General features: G+C 64.4%; 4 protein-coding genes across 4 annotated transcripts in view; all 4 read left to right on the plus strand.

Moving 5' to 3' along the window:
- EMIHUDRAFT_221695 (carnitine O-palmitoyltransferase) overlaps nt 1-1177 on the plus strand; it is a gene marked incomplete at both ends in the record, with an annotated part of 1494 nt that extends 317 nt beyond the window's left edge. The window contains 5 exons of the mRNA XM_005756280.1: nt 105-329; nt 402-440; nt 553-661; nt 743-1008; nt 1109-1177. Coding sequence (XP_005756337.1) covers nt 105-329; nt 402-440; nt 553-661; nt 743-1008; nt 1109-1177 — 708 coding nt within the window. The remainder of the gene's footprint in view (nt 1-104; nt 330-401; nt 441-552; nt 662-742; nt 1009-1108) is intronic.
- Nucleotides 1178-1725: 548 nt separating this feature from the next.
- Nucleotides 1726-2730, plus strand: EMIHUDRAFT_221696 (hypothetical protein; the record flags this gene model as incomplete). The annotated part of the gene is made up of 2 exons (XM_005756281.1): nt 1726-1896; nt 2191-2730. 2 exons carry the CDS (start codon nt 1726-1728, stop codon nt 2728-2730), a joined length of 711 nt encoding a protein of 236 aa, XP_005756338.1.
- Nucleotides 2731-3538: 808 nt separating this feature from the next.
- Nucleotides 3539-8973, plus strand: EMIHUDRAFT_466318 (hypothetical protein; the record flags this gene model as incomplete). The annotated part of the gene is made up of 6 exons (XM_005756282.1): nt 3539-4711; nt 6627-6668; nt 6809-6890; nt 7009-7109; nt 8142-8316; nt 8415-8973. The coding sequence occupies 6 exons, from the start codon at nt 3539-3541 to the stop codon at nt 8804-8806; spliced, it is 1965 nt and encodes a 654-aa protein (XP_005756339.1). The 3' UTR covers nt 8807-8973.
- Nucleotides 8974-11602: 2629 nt separating this feature from the next.
- Nucleotides 11603-12707, plus strand: part of EMIHUDRAFT_108024 (hypothetical protein) — a gene marked incomplete at both ends in the record, with an annotated part of 6288 nt that continues 5183 nt past the window's right edge. Inside the window, one exon of the mRNA XM_005756283.1 lies at nt 11603-12232. Within this exon, the coding sequence (XP_005756340.1) occupies nt 11603-12232 (630 nt within the window). The remainder of the gene's footprint in view (nt 12233-12707) is intronic.

A 12707-nucleotide genomic window follows, 5' to 3' on the forward strand; every position in this document is an offset into this window, starting at 1 on the left:
CTCCCCCCCCCCCCCCCCGCCTTACCTCCCTCCCCAACCCTCCCCTCCCCTCCCCCCCCCTCCCCCTCTCCCCCCTCCCAGCGGCCTGTCCCTCCCTCGTGCAGGAGGCCATTCTCCTCCAGTGGCGCCTACCGCCTCCGCTCAGCTCCGCCGTCTCTGCCGCCGCGGCGCAGCATGCCGAGCGCGACGCCGCCCTCGAGCTGGCGCCTCTCTCTGTGGGCTGCCTCGGCACGGAGTGGGCTAAGGCGCACGGTGCGCCGCTCGACTCGCTCGTCCAGCTCTCGGTCCAGCTCGCGTGGGCGCGGCTCGACGAGGGCGGCCTCCGCTCCGTCTACCAGGCCTGCTCCACGCTCGCCCTCGACTGAGTTCGTGAGTGAACCATCGATGGCTGACTACACCAGGCCTGCTCCACGCTCGCCTTCTCGCACGGCCGCACGGAGGTGATCCGGTCAGTCACGTCCGAGACGGCGCTCGCCCGCCCGCCGCCAGCGCCCTCCCGCCGCAGCGCCGCCCGCCTTCGGCCGGCGAGCCTCTCGGTGCGACGCGCGATAGGCGGCGCTCGTCGCCGAGCTGCTGCGGGACGAGGCCTCGCCGCGGCTGCCAGAGCTGCTCGCGGCTGCCGTCCGGTCGCACCGCGAGGTGGTGCGGGATTGCCAGCGAGGTGTCTCTCTGGCCGGAGGGGGAGGCGAGCCGCGCAATTCGGCCGCGTCCCGACCCCGCTCCCCTCCCTCTCTCTCGGCAGGCCACGGGCACGAGCGCCACCTCCTCGCCCTGTATGCACTCTCCGCGTCGAGCGGCGCCCCCACCCCCGCCCTCTTCCTGCACCAAGCTTGGTCCGAGGTGTCGGCAAGCACAATCTCCACCTCGGGCGCGCGCCAGCCCTCCGTCGCCTCCTTCTCCTTCGGCCCCGTGTGCCCGACCGGCATCGGGGTCGGCTACTTGCTCTTTGCAAGCAGCGTCGAGTGCACCGTGAGCAGCTGGAAGGGGAAGGGGCCGCCCGCCGCGCAGGTCGCGCGGGAGATCGCCGCGGCAGCGCAGGCGCTGCGCTGCGCAGCGACTCGTCGGCGCGCAAGCCCGTGCGCCTCACCCTATCCCACGTGTTTCGTAGACGCTCGCTACGCTCGTCGAGCGCTCTTCGCAAGTGGCGCGGTCGTCCGCGCCGGCGAGCAAGCTCTAGAGGGCCGGGACGTCGCCGCAAGAGCTCTGGCGCTGCGCTCGTTCGCTGTCTCGAGCGACGCAAGGCGCAAGCAGAGGTGGCGTGCAAAGCGCGCAACCCGCGTGCAACCGACTTTCAGGCGTGCGTCACGGTGAATGCGCAGAGGCGCGCAGAGGCGGTTTTTCTGCGGTTGTAGAAATGCAAGGTGCGAGCGCAGTTCCGCCTTGGTCGAGACTGACTACGACGACGACATCAGACAAGACTCAAGAGAGTCAAGGACTCTTTTCAACGTTTTTTGACACTCTCAAGACTCTTTGAGTTTGTTACATGACCCCCACCCACCCGCACCCCAATGAACACACGTAGCGAGGGAGGGCGAGACGATCGAGGGGTCCCGTACCATGCGGAATTGACCCTATCCAGCGCAGTGCTCAAGTGCTCACTTGATGAGTCAAGAGCAGGTCAAGAGAGTCAAGTCTTGAGCGTGTCCGATTGCCGTTCGTTCCGACTTCCGTTGCCGAAAGGCCGGGGCCGCCCCACTGCGCGAGACACCTTGTGCGATCGACATGATGGCACAGAACCCTCCATCGTGCAACGCCAGCGCCATCGCGGACAACTTCTTCCAGAACCTGCGCCAGACCCACTGCCCTCGCAGCGCGTGGGTGAAGCTCATGCGTGACGCCGACTCGCGGCCCGCAAAGACTGTGGTTGTGGTCGGTTGCAACAAGGGATACGACGCGGTGCGTTTTCTAGACCTTTGGACGCGAGGACCGGCCGGCAGTGCGACACGCTCCCTCCTCGGCGAATGGTCCGACGCACTGCGCGCCCAGCACGTTGGCTGTGGTCGTTGCCGGGCGTGTGCGCCACCAGCCACAGGCACTCCCACACCCACAATGGCCCCGTCGAGGGGGCCAACGGTGGTATGCGTCGATCCGCTGCCCGCCAACATAGCGCTCATCAACCGAACCGCCGCTCAACTCGGATTCGACGCCCCTCGCGGTGGCGGGCGCGGCGCTGCCCTCCGGGTGGTCCAGGCAGCGATGACCTCGCCAGCCATGGCGGCAGAACGCCAGACGGCTGACTTCCCCGCTATTGCGCACGCCGGGCGGGAGGATGTCGGGATCGACTACAACACCCGAGCGCCAGACCGGAGAGCGAAGCGGCCCGCCGATGCTCCGGTGGCGGTGGTCTCAGTCCGGCTACGGACAGTGGACAGCCTCGTGGAGTCGGAACGGCTGGCGCTTGGCGGCAGCGTGATCGACATCCTGACGACGGATGCCGAGGGCCACGACGCTCTCGTGCTGGAGGGAGCGCGTGATGTGCTCACCCGGGTCCGCTACCTCGAGTTTGAGTACCACGCGATCGGACACTGGGCCTCCGCCTCGCTGCGGGACGTGATTGGTAGCCTCGAATCGAGCGGGATGGACTGCTACTGGGCGGGGCACGAGCGCCTGTGGAGACTGACCGGCTGCTGGGACGACCGCTATCAGCACTTCCGCGCCTGGAGCAACATCGCGTGCGTGCGGAGGGGGGACGTGTGGCACAGCGTCCTCAGCGGCTTCGCGTTTGGCTAAAAGATGCAGAGTGTTGCCGTCGACCGCTGAGCGCAGAGAGGCGATCCGCCGTGGGCATGGGACGCCCTGGTCATGCGCGCACATCATCGTCTAAAAACCATAGCCTACGTGATCATGTTGGCGTGTCGCCCCTATAGCGCCCTAGGCTCTGTACAAGCCTACAAGCCATCCGCGCCATCTTCATCCTCCGCCGATCGGCATGTTGCCTGTGTAGGATGTTGCCGGTGCGACCCGGTGAGACGCGTTTCGCGCGTTGAGGAAAGAAAAAGTGTGGGGGGGTTCCTTCCTGTGTGTTTCCATCGCGCGTGAGTGCGAGGCGAAGTTCTGCGTTTGTGTTCTTGATTGGAAGAGTTTATGTTTTTGTGCACACCGAGCGTGCGGAGAAAATTCTTATCTCGGTGTTTCAGCGCGGCCCCCGAGTCGTATCTGGTATAGCCCCAGCCTACTCCGCGTGAACTCTCGAGAATCTCGACTTCTCGAGTTGCTCCCTGCAGCCTGTATAAAAGCTCTGCTCACAGACCTGTTATTGAGAACATGAGAAGAAAATACGTCAGATGGCGCTGCGCGCTGGTCCATGAGAGGTTGAGTGAGGTGCCGAGGCCGGGATGGGGGGGGTTCACAGCCTTGTTATTGAGAAGAAAATATGTGCGCTGGTCTGTGAGAGGTTGAGGTGCGAGCCCTCACAGACCCAACGCGTCCCCCTCGAGCACCCGAGACCTCTTCGGGGAGAGATATTCTCGATACAGCGGCCGCCGGAGCCAGCGGCGCGAAGTCAAGACACGCTTTGGTGGCAAAGAACGGGCACCGCATGCTGCGGCCGCGCCTGCTGGTGGCAGCATTATTGGCTGCGGCACTGGCATACAGCCTACGAGGCGTGTGGCAGCGCGTCGTCCGCATGCTGACGCCTGGATCGGTGTGCACTGACGCTGACGCCTCGCCGGTCCGTGTCGGCCTCCTCGGTGCTGCAAAGATCGCACCCTTCGGCCTGCTCCATCCCGCTTCGCGGCTGCCGTGTGCAGTGCGCGTTGTGGCTGTTGGAGCGCGTGACGCTGCGCGCGCTGCAGCCCTCGCGAAGCAGTGGGGCATCCAAAAGCACGGCACCTACTCCACCGTGCTCGGCCTTGAGGAGGTGGAGGCGGTCTACCTCCCGCTGCTCAACGGGCTGCACTACGAGTGGGCCGCCGCCGCGCTGCGCGCAGGCAAGCACGTGCTCGTCGAGAAGCCGATCGCGTCCAACGCCGCCGAGGCGCGATCGCTCGCGCGGCTCGCAAAGAGCCGCTCGCTGGTGCTCGCTGAGGCCTACCACTGGCGCTTCCACCCGATCGCCTCGCGGCTGAAGGAGGTGATGCGGAGCGGCGAGCTGGGCCAGCCAACCTCGCTGGAGGTGACGGCTGGGCTCCCGAGCCCGGACGCCCTTTTCTCCGCCGGGCGCTCCGCCCTGCGGCTGCAGCGACCCGAGGGCCCTCCTCCCGCCAAAATGGACGTCTCCCTCGGCGGCGGCAACTTCATGGGCCAGGGATGCTACACGGTCAGCGTGGCGAGGTACCTCTTCGGAGAGCCGCTGCGCCTGCTCAACGCCTCCGCGGTGGAGGATGTGGACGGCTCGCGCGCCGACCTCGGGACCAGCGCGACGCTCCTCTTTCCAAAGGGGGTGACGGCGGTGCTGCGCTCCTCGGCGCTCTCCATTGGCTTCAACGTCCATCTCACCGCCTCGCGCGGCTCCCTCTCGCTCACAAATTACCTCTTCCCGCACATCTACCACGCGCTCTCCGTCCACCCCGACAGCGCACCCGCCCGCACCGAGCGCGTCTACGGAGACGGCGCGCCGACCTTCGAGCTGCAGCTCGCCGCGTTTGCGGCTGCCGTCAGGGGCAGGTCGCGCTTCCCGATCACGCCGGCCGACTCGGTCGAGAACATGCGCTGGATTGACGCAATCTACGACGCGACCGGCCTCGGCAAGCGCCCATCGCGCGATCGATACGTGACGGCGCTTTTTGTGTGATGTCGTGTGGATGACGCGTGGGTGTACACCGTGCTGCGACTCAGAGAGGTGCGAGTTTGCTCTTCTGAAGTCAGCTAGGATTGATCGTCCATGGCCCACCACGCACCAGCACACCACAAAATCTCTAATTGCTTCGCGCGCGGCCCGGGACACCGGACACCGACCGGGCGCCCGGGGCCGTGTGACACACTGTCGGTAGGCGATATGTGCTTTGTGGGTGGGAAGGAATTCACACCGTGGCGTTGACCGATATATATCCCGAGCGCTACATATCGCCTCCGGAGGTGGTATGTAGCGCGCCGACCGATATGTACCGCCCCGGACCGATCTACATAATACACCGGACGATATGTAGCGGGGGTCGCGCTACATACCGGGACCGCTACGTACCGCACTCAAAAAAATTGTTCCAGTCTTAGCCAGCAAAAGGGAGCACACACGACTTAGCAAGTCCGCACTAGCGACTGCCACTCGCCTAACCATGCCTTGTCACAAGTGCTCTCCCAATCGCGTACAGGCACACACACTCCGCCTGTTCTCACCCAAACACTCTATCACACCCTTGCCTCCCTGCCAGAGCGAGCTAGATTCTCCCCGCCTCCCTCCCGCCTCTGCCGCGCGCCTTCTATGGACGTCAAGTGCAGCACCTAGGGGGAGAGAGGGGGTTTGCCCTGGTAGGGAGGTGGCGAGGCCGCGCACTGCAAACCCAGTGTGAGGAGTGGGGGAGCTGGGACAGGGCGTGTGCGCCTCTGATCTGTCATGGTCTAGTGGCCGATAGGATCCTCCCTTAGGCAGCGATGGCGGGTCGGGAGAGGCCCGAGTTCTCAGCCCGCCACTTACTGTCAGCCTCTCTGACTGCCCAGGGTCTCACCACGATGCCGCCCGAGTAGAGGGGGTAAGGTGTGTAGAGTGCGGCTGTGTATGGAACCTCTCTCTCCATGGATCCCACCTGAGCCCACTCGCGGTGCGAAGGCTCCTAATGCGGCAACTGAGCCCGCAAGGGTGGGTCACTAAGGGGGAGGTTACGTTGGTTGATATGTTGTGTTGTGGCGTAAAGCTGTGCAGCGGCGCAGCGAGCCCTGCCGCGGCTCGTCGTCGAGACTGGTCGGTGGGTGGTGCCTGTAACAGCTGAGGCAGGGAGACTGCCTGTGAGTAGCGCAGCCGCGCGGTCGCCCGAGGAGTTGGGATGATAGGTGGAGAGAGACGATCAGGGACACAGGGGAACGTGAGCGGGGAGCGCATCGCGACACGGGGGGGGGGGGGGGGGGGGGCTTGGCAAAACTCCCCCCAAAAGAAAGGGTCCCCCGGCCGGAAAGGGGCCCTGGATTTTGCAAAAGGGGTTTCCCCCCCACCCCTCCCCAAAAAAAAAAAATTGGGGGGGTTTCGGTTGGTTTTTCGGTCGGTTTTCCCCCAAAAAAACTTTGGGCCAACGAGCCCTCCCCAATTGGGTTCCCCTGGGGCCCAACCTTAGGGGGATTTGGGGGCTTGGGTATTGGGCCCCTGGATTCGGGGGCCCCGGGGGGGAAAAAATTTCCCCCCCCCCCGAAAAAAAATGGGGAGGGCAATTCAACCCCCCTTGGGGTGAACTTATTGACCCGCTGGTTTCGCTGGACCACCTGCAGGGCTTGCCAGCAGAGGATGTCCTGCCGCTCATCGAGCCCTTCTTTCAGTCGGGTACGCTTCCTGCCCCAGCCGATTAGGACACGCGCCGGACGCACCGTCTGCGTGGCTCAAGTGCCGCGCCCGCGCCCTCCCCGCCCGCAGTTCACGACACGCTTGCGACGATCGAGAGGCTGCTGCGCGACGGGGGACAGGCGCGCCGACCGCCTCCAAGGCCATCCCTCTCCTCGCTGAAAACCCGACCTGCCCGCCGCCGCCGCCGCCGCTCCGTCAGGCGAGGCAGCAGCTGCACCGGCTGTCGGGCGACGCCGTGTACGTGGGCGCGAGGGGGTTCGCGGCTGTGTTGCGGCATGTCGAGGCGCGCGCGCTGAGGCAGGGCCCACACCTTCCCGGACCTGACCAGAGCCAGTGCCAGCGCCTCCCTCGTCCCTCCCCAAATGCGCCCGCCCCTCGCAGTCGCACCTCGCGGAGGAGGAGGCGGCCGGACAGCTGGCGAGCGGGGAGGCGGCGCTGCTCGCGGTCGGCAGGCTGCTGTGCGGTGAGCAAGCGCCCCACTCCTCCCCGCCTCCGCGTCGCCTAGGCTCACCCGCCACCCCCCCTCTGGCTCCACACACACACCTCACTGATCACACACCTGCACCTCCCTCTGGCGGCAGGCGAGGGCGCGGCCGCCGCTCGCCCAGTCCGGCTGCTCGCCGCGATAGCCGACGCGTCGTTTGCGGAGGCGCCCGCACCCCCCTGTCCCACCGGGAGACGAGTGCCCGGGCGCGTGCTGACCCGCCCCGCTTGCCTCGCTCCAGGTGATGGCGCTGCTCGGGGGGCAGGCCGGCGATGCCACGCACACGGAGTAGAGGAGCGAGGACAACACTGCTCTCGGCGACACGCGAGGGTTCCGCTCGCGACAATCTATACACACCACACACACACACACACACACACACACACACACACACACACACACACACACACACACTAGACGGATGCATTATCGAGCACTAGAGAGAGAGAGAGAGAGAGAGAGAGAGAGAGAGAGAGAGCGACTTCGTGCCTTAGGACGGGTGTTGAAAGAAAGAGAGACCCTGGCCGCAAACTCTACTATAACCAAAAAATGAACGCGGAAATCGGGAAGGCGGAACGCACCTTATCCCGCGTTTCTTTGTACCTAACGGCCTTCCTCGCAAGGAGATTGCCTGATTGGTGCGCTTTTGCCTTTTAGGCAGCTCCCGCGCGTAAACCGCGGCATAGACCATAGATAGTGCGAGGTACTTTTTACGGCTTTGTGTGAACCTTCAAAAGCACATTTGAGCAATGAGCCTGCACTGGATTGGTCGTTTGGCTTTGGGGTGTCAGGGCACAGGGGGTCGATTGCGCATGGCTTGCCGCATCGCATGCGGTACGGGACTCCTCGATCCCGATCGTCTCGCCCTGCACGCCCCTCCCGCGTCGCGTGTGTACCTGTGTGCTGTGAGCTGTGTTTAGTGACAGCGATCAGCGTTAGCACACACAGTGCATCTGCATCGCTTGGGCGTTCTCCGCCTACCTCGGGTACCCAGGTGCGAGTGTGTGTGTGTGTGTGTGTGTGTGCGTGTGTGCGGAATTTGTCGGGAGGGAGGGGCAGCTTGCTACGCGATAAGAATTCTTTTCCAGAGGGCGGGAGCGCGCTTGTGTGCCCAGCGCGCTGTGATAGATGGTTTCCTCCCAGCGGTACTGCGATGTCCACCGGGTGCGCTCCCGCCATCTGCGAGGCGCCGCCCGGCCGTTGCGCTCACCTCCATTTCCCGCTGCGCAGAACCTGCTCCAGCTGATGCTCCACCACGGCTTCATGAGCGAGGCGGAGATGCTCGCGCAGTGCCGAGCGTGTGTGGAGGCACACGCCCAGGACGCAAAGGCTAACAAGGTGAACGTCTCTGGGTCAGACGAAGCGCAGCTCGAGAAGGCGCGCAAGATTCTACTCGAGGAGATCAGTGCGCGCCGCCGCCGCCCGTGCGCGCGTGCGCGCTGCAGCGATCGGCTCCAGGTCGCGGCGGTGAGTTCGCCAAGCCCGCCCCGCGCCGCGCGACAGGCCCGGAGCTCGAGCCGCTCGGGATGAAGGTCGCCCAGAAGAAGCTGCAGGGGGTGCTCTACTATGGCGTGGTCAACCTCCGCGACGACGAGGCTGGTGTCGGCAGTAGCCTCGGCAAGCCGCAGCGCGAGTTCTTCCACATGCTCGTCGCGGCGATCAAGGCGTCCGAGGGCAAGGCGGTCGACGCGACGGACGCGCAGAACGTGCGGCTCGACCTCAAGGGCGGAAAGATGAGCATGGACGAGACGGAGGACTGCCTCGAGCAGCTATCGGCGGGAGGCTGGCTCGCCAAGACGGAGGAGGGGCACTACTCGCTCGGGATCCGGTCGGAGCTGCAGGAGCTGTACCCCATCCAGCGGGCCGCTGCGCCCGCCGCGGACGTGTCGGGGTGAGAGCCAGCCGCAGCGAAGAGGCACAATGCGAGCAGTGAGGCTGAAAGCATGACGAGAGAACGTGAAACTCGTCGCGCTTAGTTACAATCCATGGACATGGCACGCGGGATGCACGGCCGTCACGCGCTCGGGTCCGCGGTATGTAGCAATGGGTGTGAGGTAAAATCACGATAGTCGATATACCAGTCTCCAGCGCTTGGGCTCACATCGAGGCCCCGAGGTCAGGTCCTTCTACTCTGTGATGGGAGAGCACTTATGTGACAACTTGTCACAAGGCATGGTTAGTTAGGCGAGTGGCAGTCGCTAGTGCGGACTTGCTAAGTCGTGTGTGCTCCCTTTTGCTGGCTAAGACTGGAACAATTTTTTTCTACTCTGTGATGAGAACACCTGTCCTGTCTACTCGCTGGAGCCGAGCAGAAGCGCCCGCCCATCCTTTACTTTCCTGTACACTCATACAGACAGTCGTATCGAACGGGACGTCCATCGGGGTCGCACACGCGTGCGACACAGACCTCCCACGGCCCCGAGCAGCGCGCACACGCGATTCGGCGTCTGCGGGACGTACAGCTGGGGTGGAGACGCTGTCGTTACGCAGCCGCCATGCCCACGCTATCGTTCCGCTTCTTCCTCTGGCGCCGGCCTCGCGCCCCCGCCTGCCAGCTGCTCGCAGAGCTGTCAAGTGTTGGCCCCCGTCCAACTCAAGATCTGGTTGTGACAACAAAGGTCTTGCGATGAGCCACGAAGGCGATCTTGATACGTCGCGCATCGGGTTGGTGCCAAGTTGGCGTTCACGATGCACTTATCAGGTCGTTGTCGCGCAGGAGGCGGTGAATGTTGGAACTAAGAACTTTTGGCGCAATTGGCGGCGTGCGGGTGCGGTTTTGAACAGCGTGATGAATGTGCATGGCTTGATGACGCGGGTACGGGCTTGCAGCGTGCCTCTCGTGGGTTGATTGAGCAGGAGAAGGGCGGTTAGTTGACTTGCGCGCATATATGTGTACAGTGTCTACGTGTCTTCAACCACCCACAGTCGAGAGAGAGAGCGCGTTCGTGCGGTTGAGCGAGGCCGGTGAAGAGATAGAAGCCGCCGCCGGTGTATGATGTGGCTGCTCGACAGCTCAACCACCCTCTCGGGGGAAAGAAAGAAAGCAAGCAACAAAGAGAAAACAGAGAAAAAAGCCGGGGGGCGGAGGGACGATGGTCAGTTGTGAGCTGTGATCTGTGAGGGTCCGCCCCGCAGGCGCATTTTGTATACCGAGGCGGTGCCCGGTGCCGAGCGCAGGCGGTGCCCACAGGTCGGACCTTAAGACAGCATTGTGGATCTACAATGGCGTTCCCGAGCGTCGGGTGTCAGGGCTGAAGGCGGGGGAGACCAACCCGATCTCTCCGGCGTCCCGGGAGCGTGATTGACATCTCCCCCCGTGCCAAGAGCCCCATGGAGGTAGGCCGCGCGTCTAGCCAATCAGCCTTAAGCGAGCGGCCTGGCCGTTGGAATGGCCGAGGAGGGGAGGAGGACTGTCCGCTGACAGCGAACCTCAGTTACGAGCCCTAGTACGAGCCGTCCTCCCCCTCTAGTGCTTCTGGGTGTCCCCAGCGGGGGCGGTGGGTGTGCGGGATGTCTGTGGGCCCGAGAGCGATGTGGCATGTGTGTGTCCGCCTTGCGTTTGTGTCATACCATCGAAGGCTAGCTCAAAAGGAAAAAGGCCTGCGTACCTCACGATCGAGGACACCCCAACCCGGAGAGGGCGCTCAAGACGGCCGTCGTCGCATTCGCCTTGCTGGGAGACGCAGTGCTGACTTCTGACTGTCGCTGGACTCCCTTCTCGACTGTCTGTGCTTATGCGTCTTGGGCCCGCCTGTGTTTGTGTGTGTGTCTCTCTCTCTCGCCTTGCGGGGGGAAAGGAGGAACCTCTTCCCAAGAGCGCCACACTCTTGGAGCGCCGACACCACCCACCCAGAGAAAAGGGCGGGGGCACCCTCCAGACGTGAAGCATTCGCGATGGCGAGCGATGACGAGGGATTCACGCTCAGCGTGACGAGCAAGCTCAAGGAGTTTACGGCGCTCGGATACCCTTCACACGTGCTGAATGGGGCGATCGGGCGCGCGTTTGCCCGGAGCGACAAGAGACGAGCGGCTCCTTCGGGCAAGACTAGGTTCACAACGGTGGGAGGCCAACCTCTAGCCGTGCGAACCAAAAAGACAAAAATATATAATCGAAAGCAGTCAGAGCACCGTCCAAAGGCGGGTGCTGTCGACTAAGGGACACTCGTGTCTGTCGACAGCCGAACTTGTGATGGGACACCCTCGGAATCCAAGTGCGTACTACTTGGCTAGCACGCTATTGGCATGCCGACGGCTAAGGCCGAAATCGTTATTGTTCACACCCTCGTGCAGGTGTGAACACAAAGGTTTAGCTGCAGCTGCTCCGCTTTATTTACTTACCTGTGAAGCGAGAGAAAGAAGCGTGAACAGCGTCACGATTTTGAACAGCGTTCTTTTGAACGATATCGGTGTCGAAACACCGCGCTGACAGCGCTCAACAGCTGTGAACCCATCCCCAGGGCCTCCAGGGCTCGCACCTCAACCTCTCTCAGACCAGCGCACAGCGGCATCTACGTATTTTCTTCAATATAACAATAGAAAACACGCCTCCGTGGCTCGGGTTACACCAAAGCTCGCTACCCAACGCGGCCAAAGGATAACCACCACGAGGAGCTCGAGACAATGAGTTGAGTGCGCCGCCGCTATTTGGCCTCAGGCAGGAGCTAGGAATATCGCCCGGCAATCTTCCTGTAATGAAAGATTTGTGGCGACTAGCTGGCAAGCTAGACGAGACTCTGCGGCTGGGCGAGGCGAGGGGCGTGCCTGCTCGCGTACCCGCGACGGCCAGGCCCGTGACGCCGCCCGCAAGTGCCGTTTCGTCCCCGGCGGCCGGCGAGACGGCGCCCGGCGCCCAAGACTCTTCCCGCCTGCTCCTCGAGGAGGGGGGGGAGGAGGAAGGGGACCCCAAGCCGCAGCCAGACGCCGAGCGCGACGTCCCGTCGAAGCCGCTCGAGCCCGTCCTCTACTACACAGGCGCGTCTCTGCATGAGTCAACGCCGTCGAGTGCCGCGGGCGCAGCGGCGGAGATGGAGGAGGCACCGGCGGGCGCGGGGTCGGGGCCGGCGGAGGTGCAGGCGGAGGTGGCGGAGGAGGCGCCCGTCGGCGTCCCTTGCCCCTTTCACGCGACGCTGCACCCCTCCTCCGGGGGCGACGAGGCCAACTCTTCCCCGCAAAAGCACGGCGCCGTCGCCTTGCAAGACCGCTCCAGCGAGGCCGCCCAAGGGGGCCGCCTGCCGCGGCCAGTGGGCGGCGGGGAGGACGCGGCGGACGCCGAGGGGCAGCGCCAGTCAAGCGGCGCGGAGCGGCGAGCGGGCGGCGGCGAGGTGCGGCGTGAGCCATATGCATGTATATGTTGCACCCCCCCGTTCCCCCCTTGTACATGGCCCTCGCCCCTCGCCCCCTCCCTGTCCGTGCTACCGACTCCTGACGCCTCGCCCCGTGGCGCGATCCAGGAGGGCGACGAGCCCCACAGCGTCGATTGCCGGAACATGCGCCAGTCCGCCCCGTCGCGCCCGTCCGACGGTGCGTGGCGCACTCCTCCCCCGGTGTTTCTAAACACCACCCCTTCTCTTTCCTGCGCTCCTCCGCGGTCGCACTCGCGGGGTCCTCTTGGTCCCACAGCCCACACTTTGCTCTAAGCCCCTTCCCCACCCCCCCATTTCCCCCGCCCCCGGGGCCCGCCAGCGCTGGCCTGCCCTCGCTCTATCCACGCTCCCATGTGCCATTCCGCCCGCCCCGACGCCCCTCGCCCCTCCGCCCCTTCACTCTCCGCACACGCCCCACACCACCACACACACA

This window comes from Emiliania huxleyi (genome assembly GCF_000372725.1).
Source record: "Emiliania huxleyi CCMP1516 unplaced genomic scaffold EMIHUscaffold_98, whole genome shotgun sequence".
NCBI classification, from domain to species: Eukaryota; Haptophyta; order Isochrysidales; family Noelaerhabdaceae; genus Emiliania; species Emiliania huxleyi.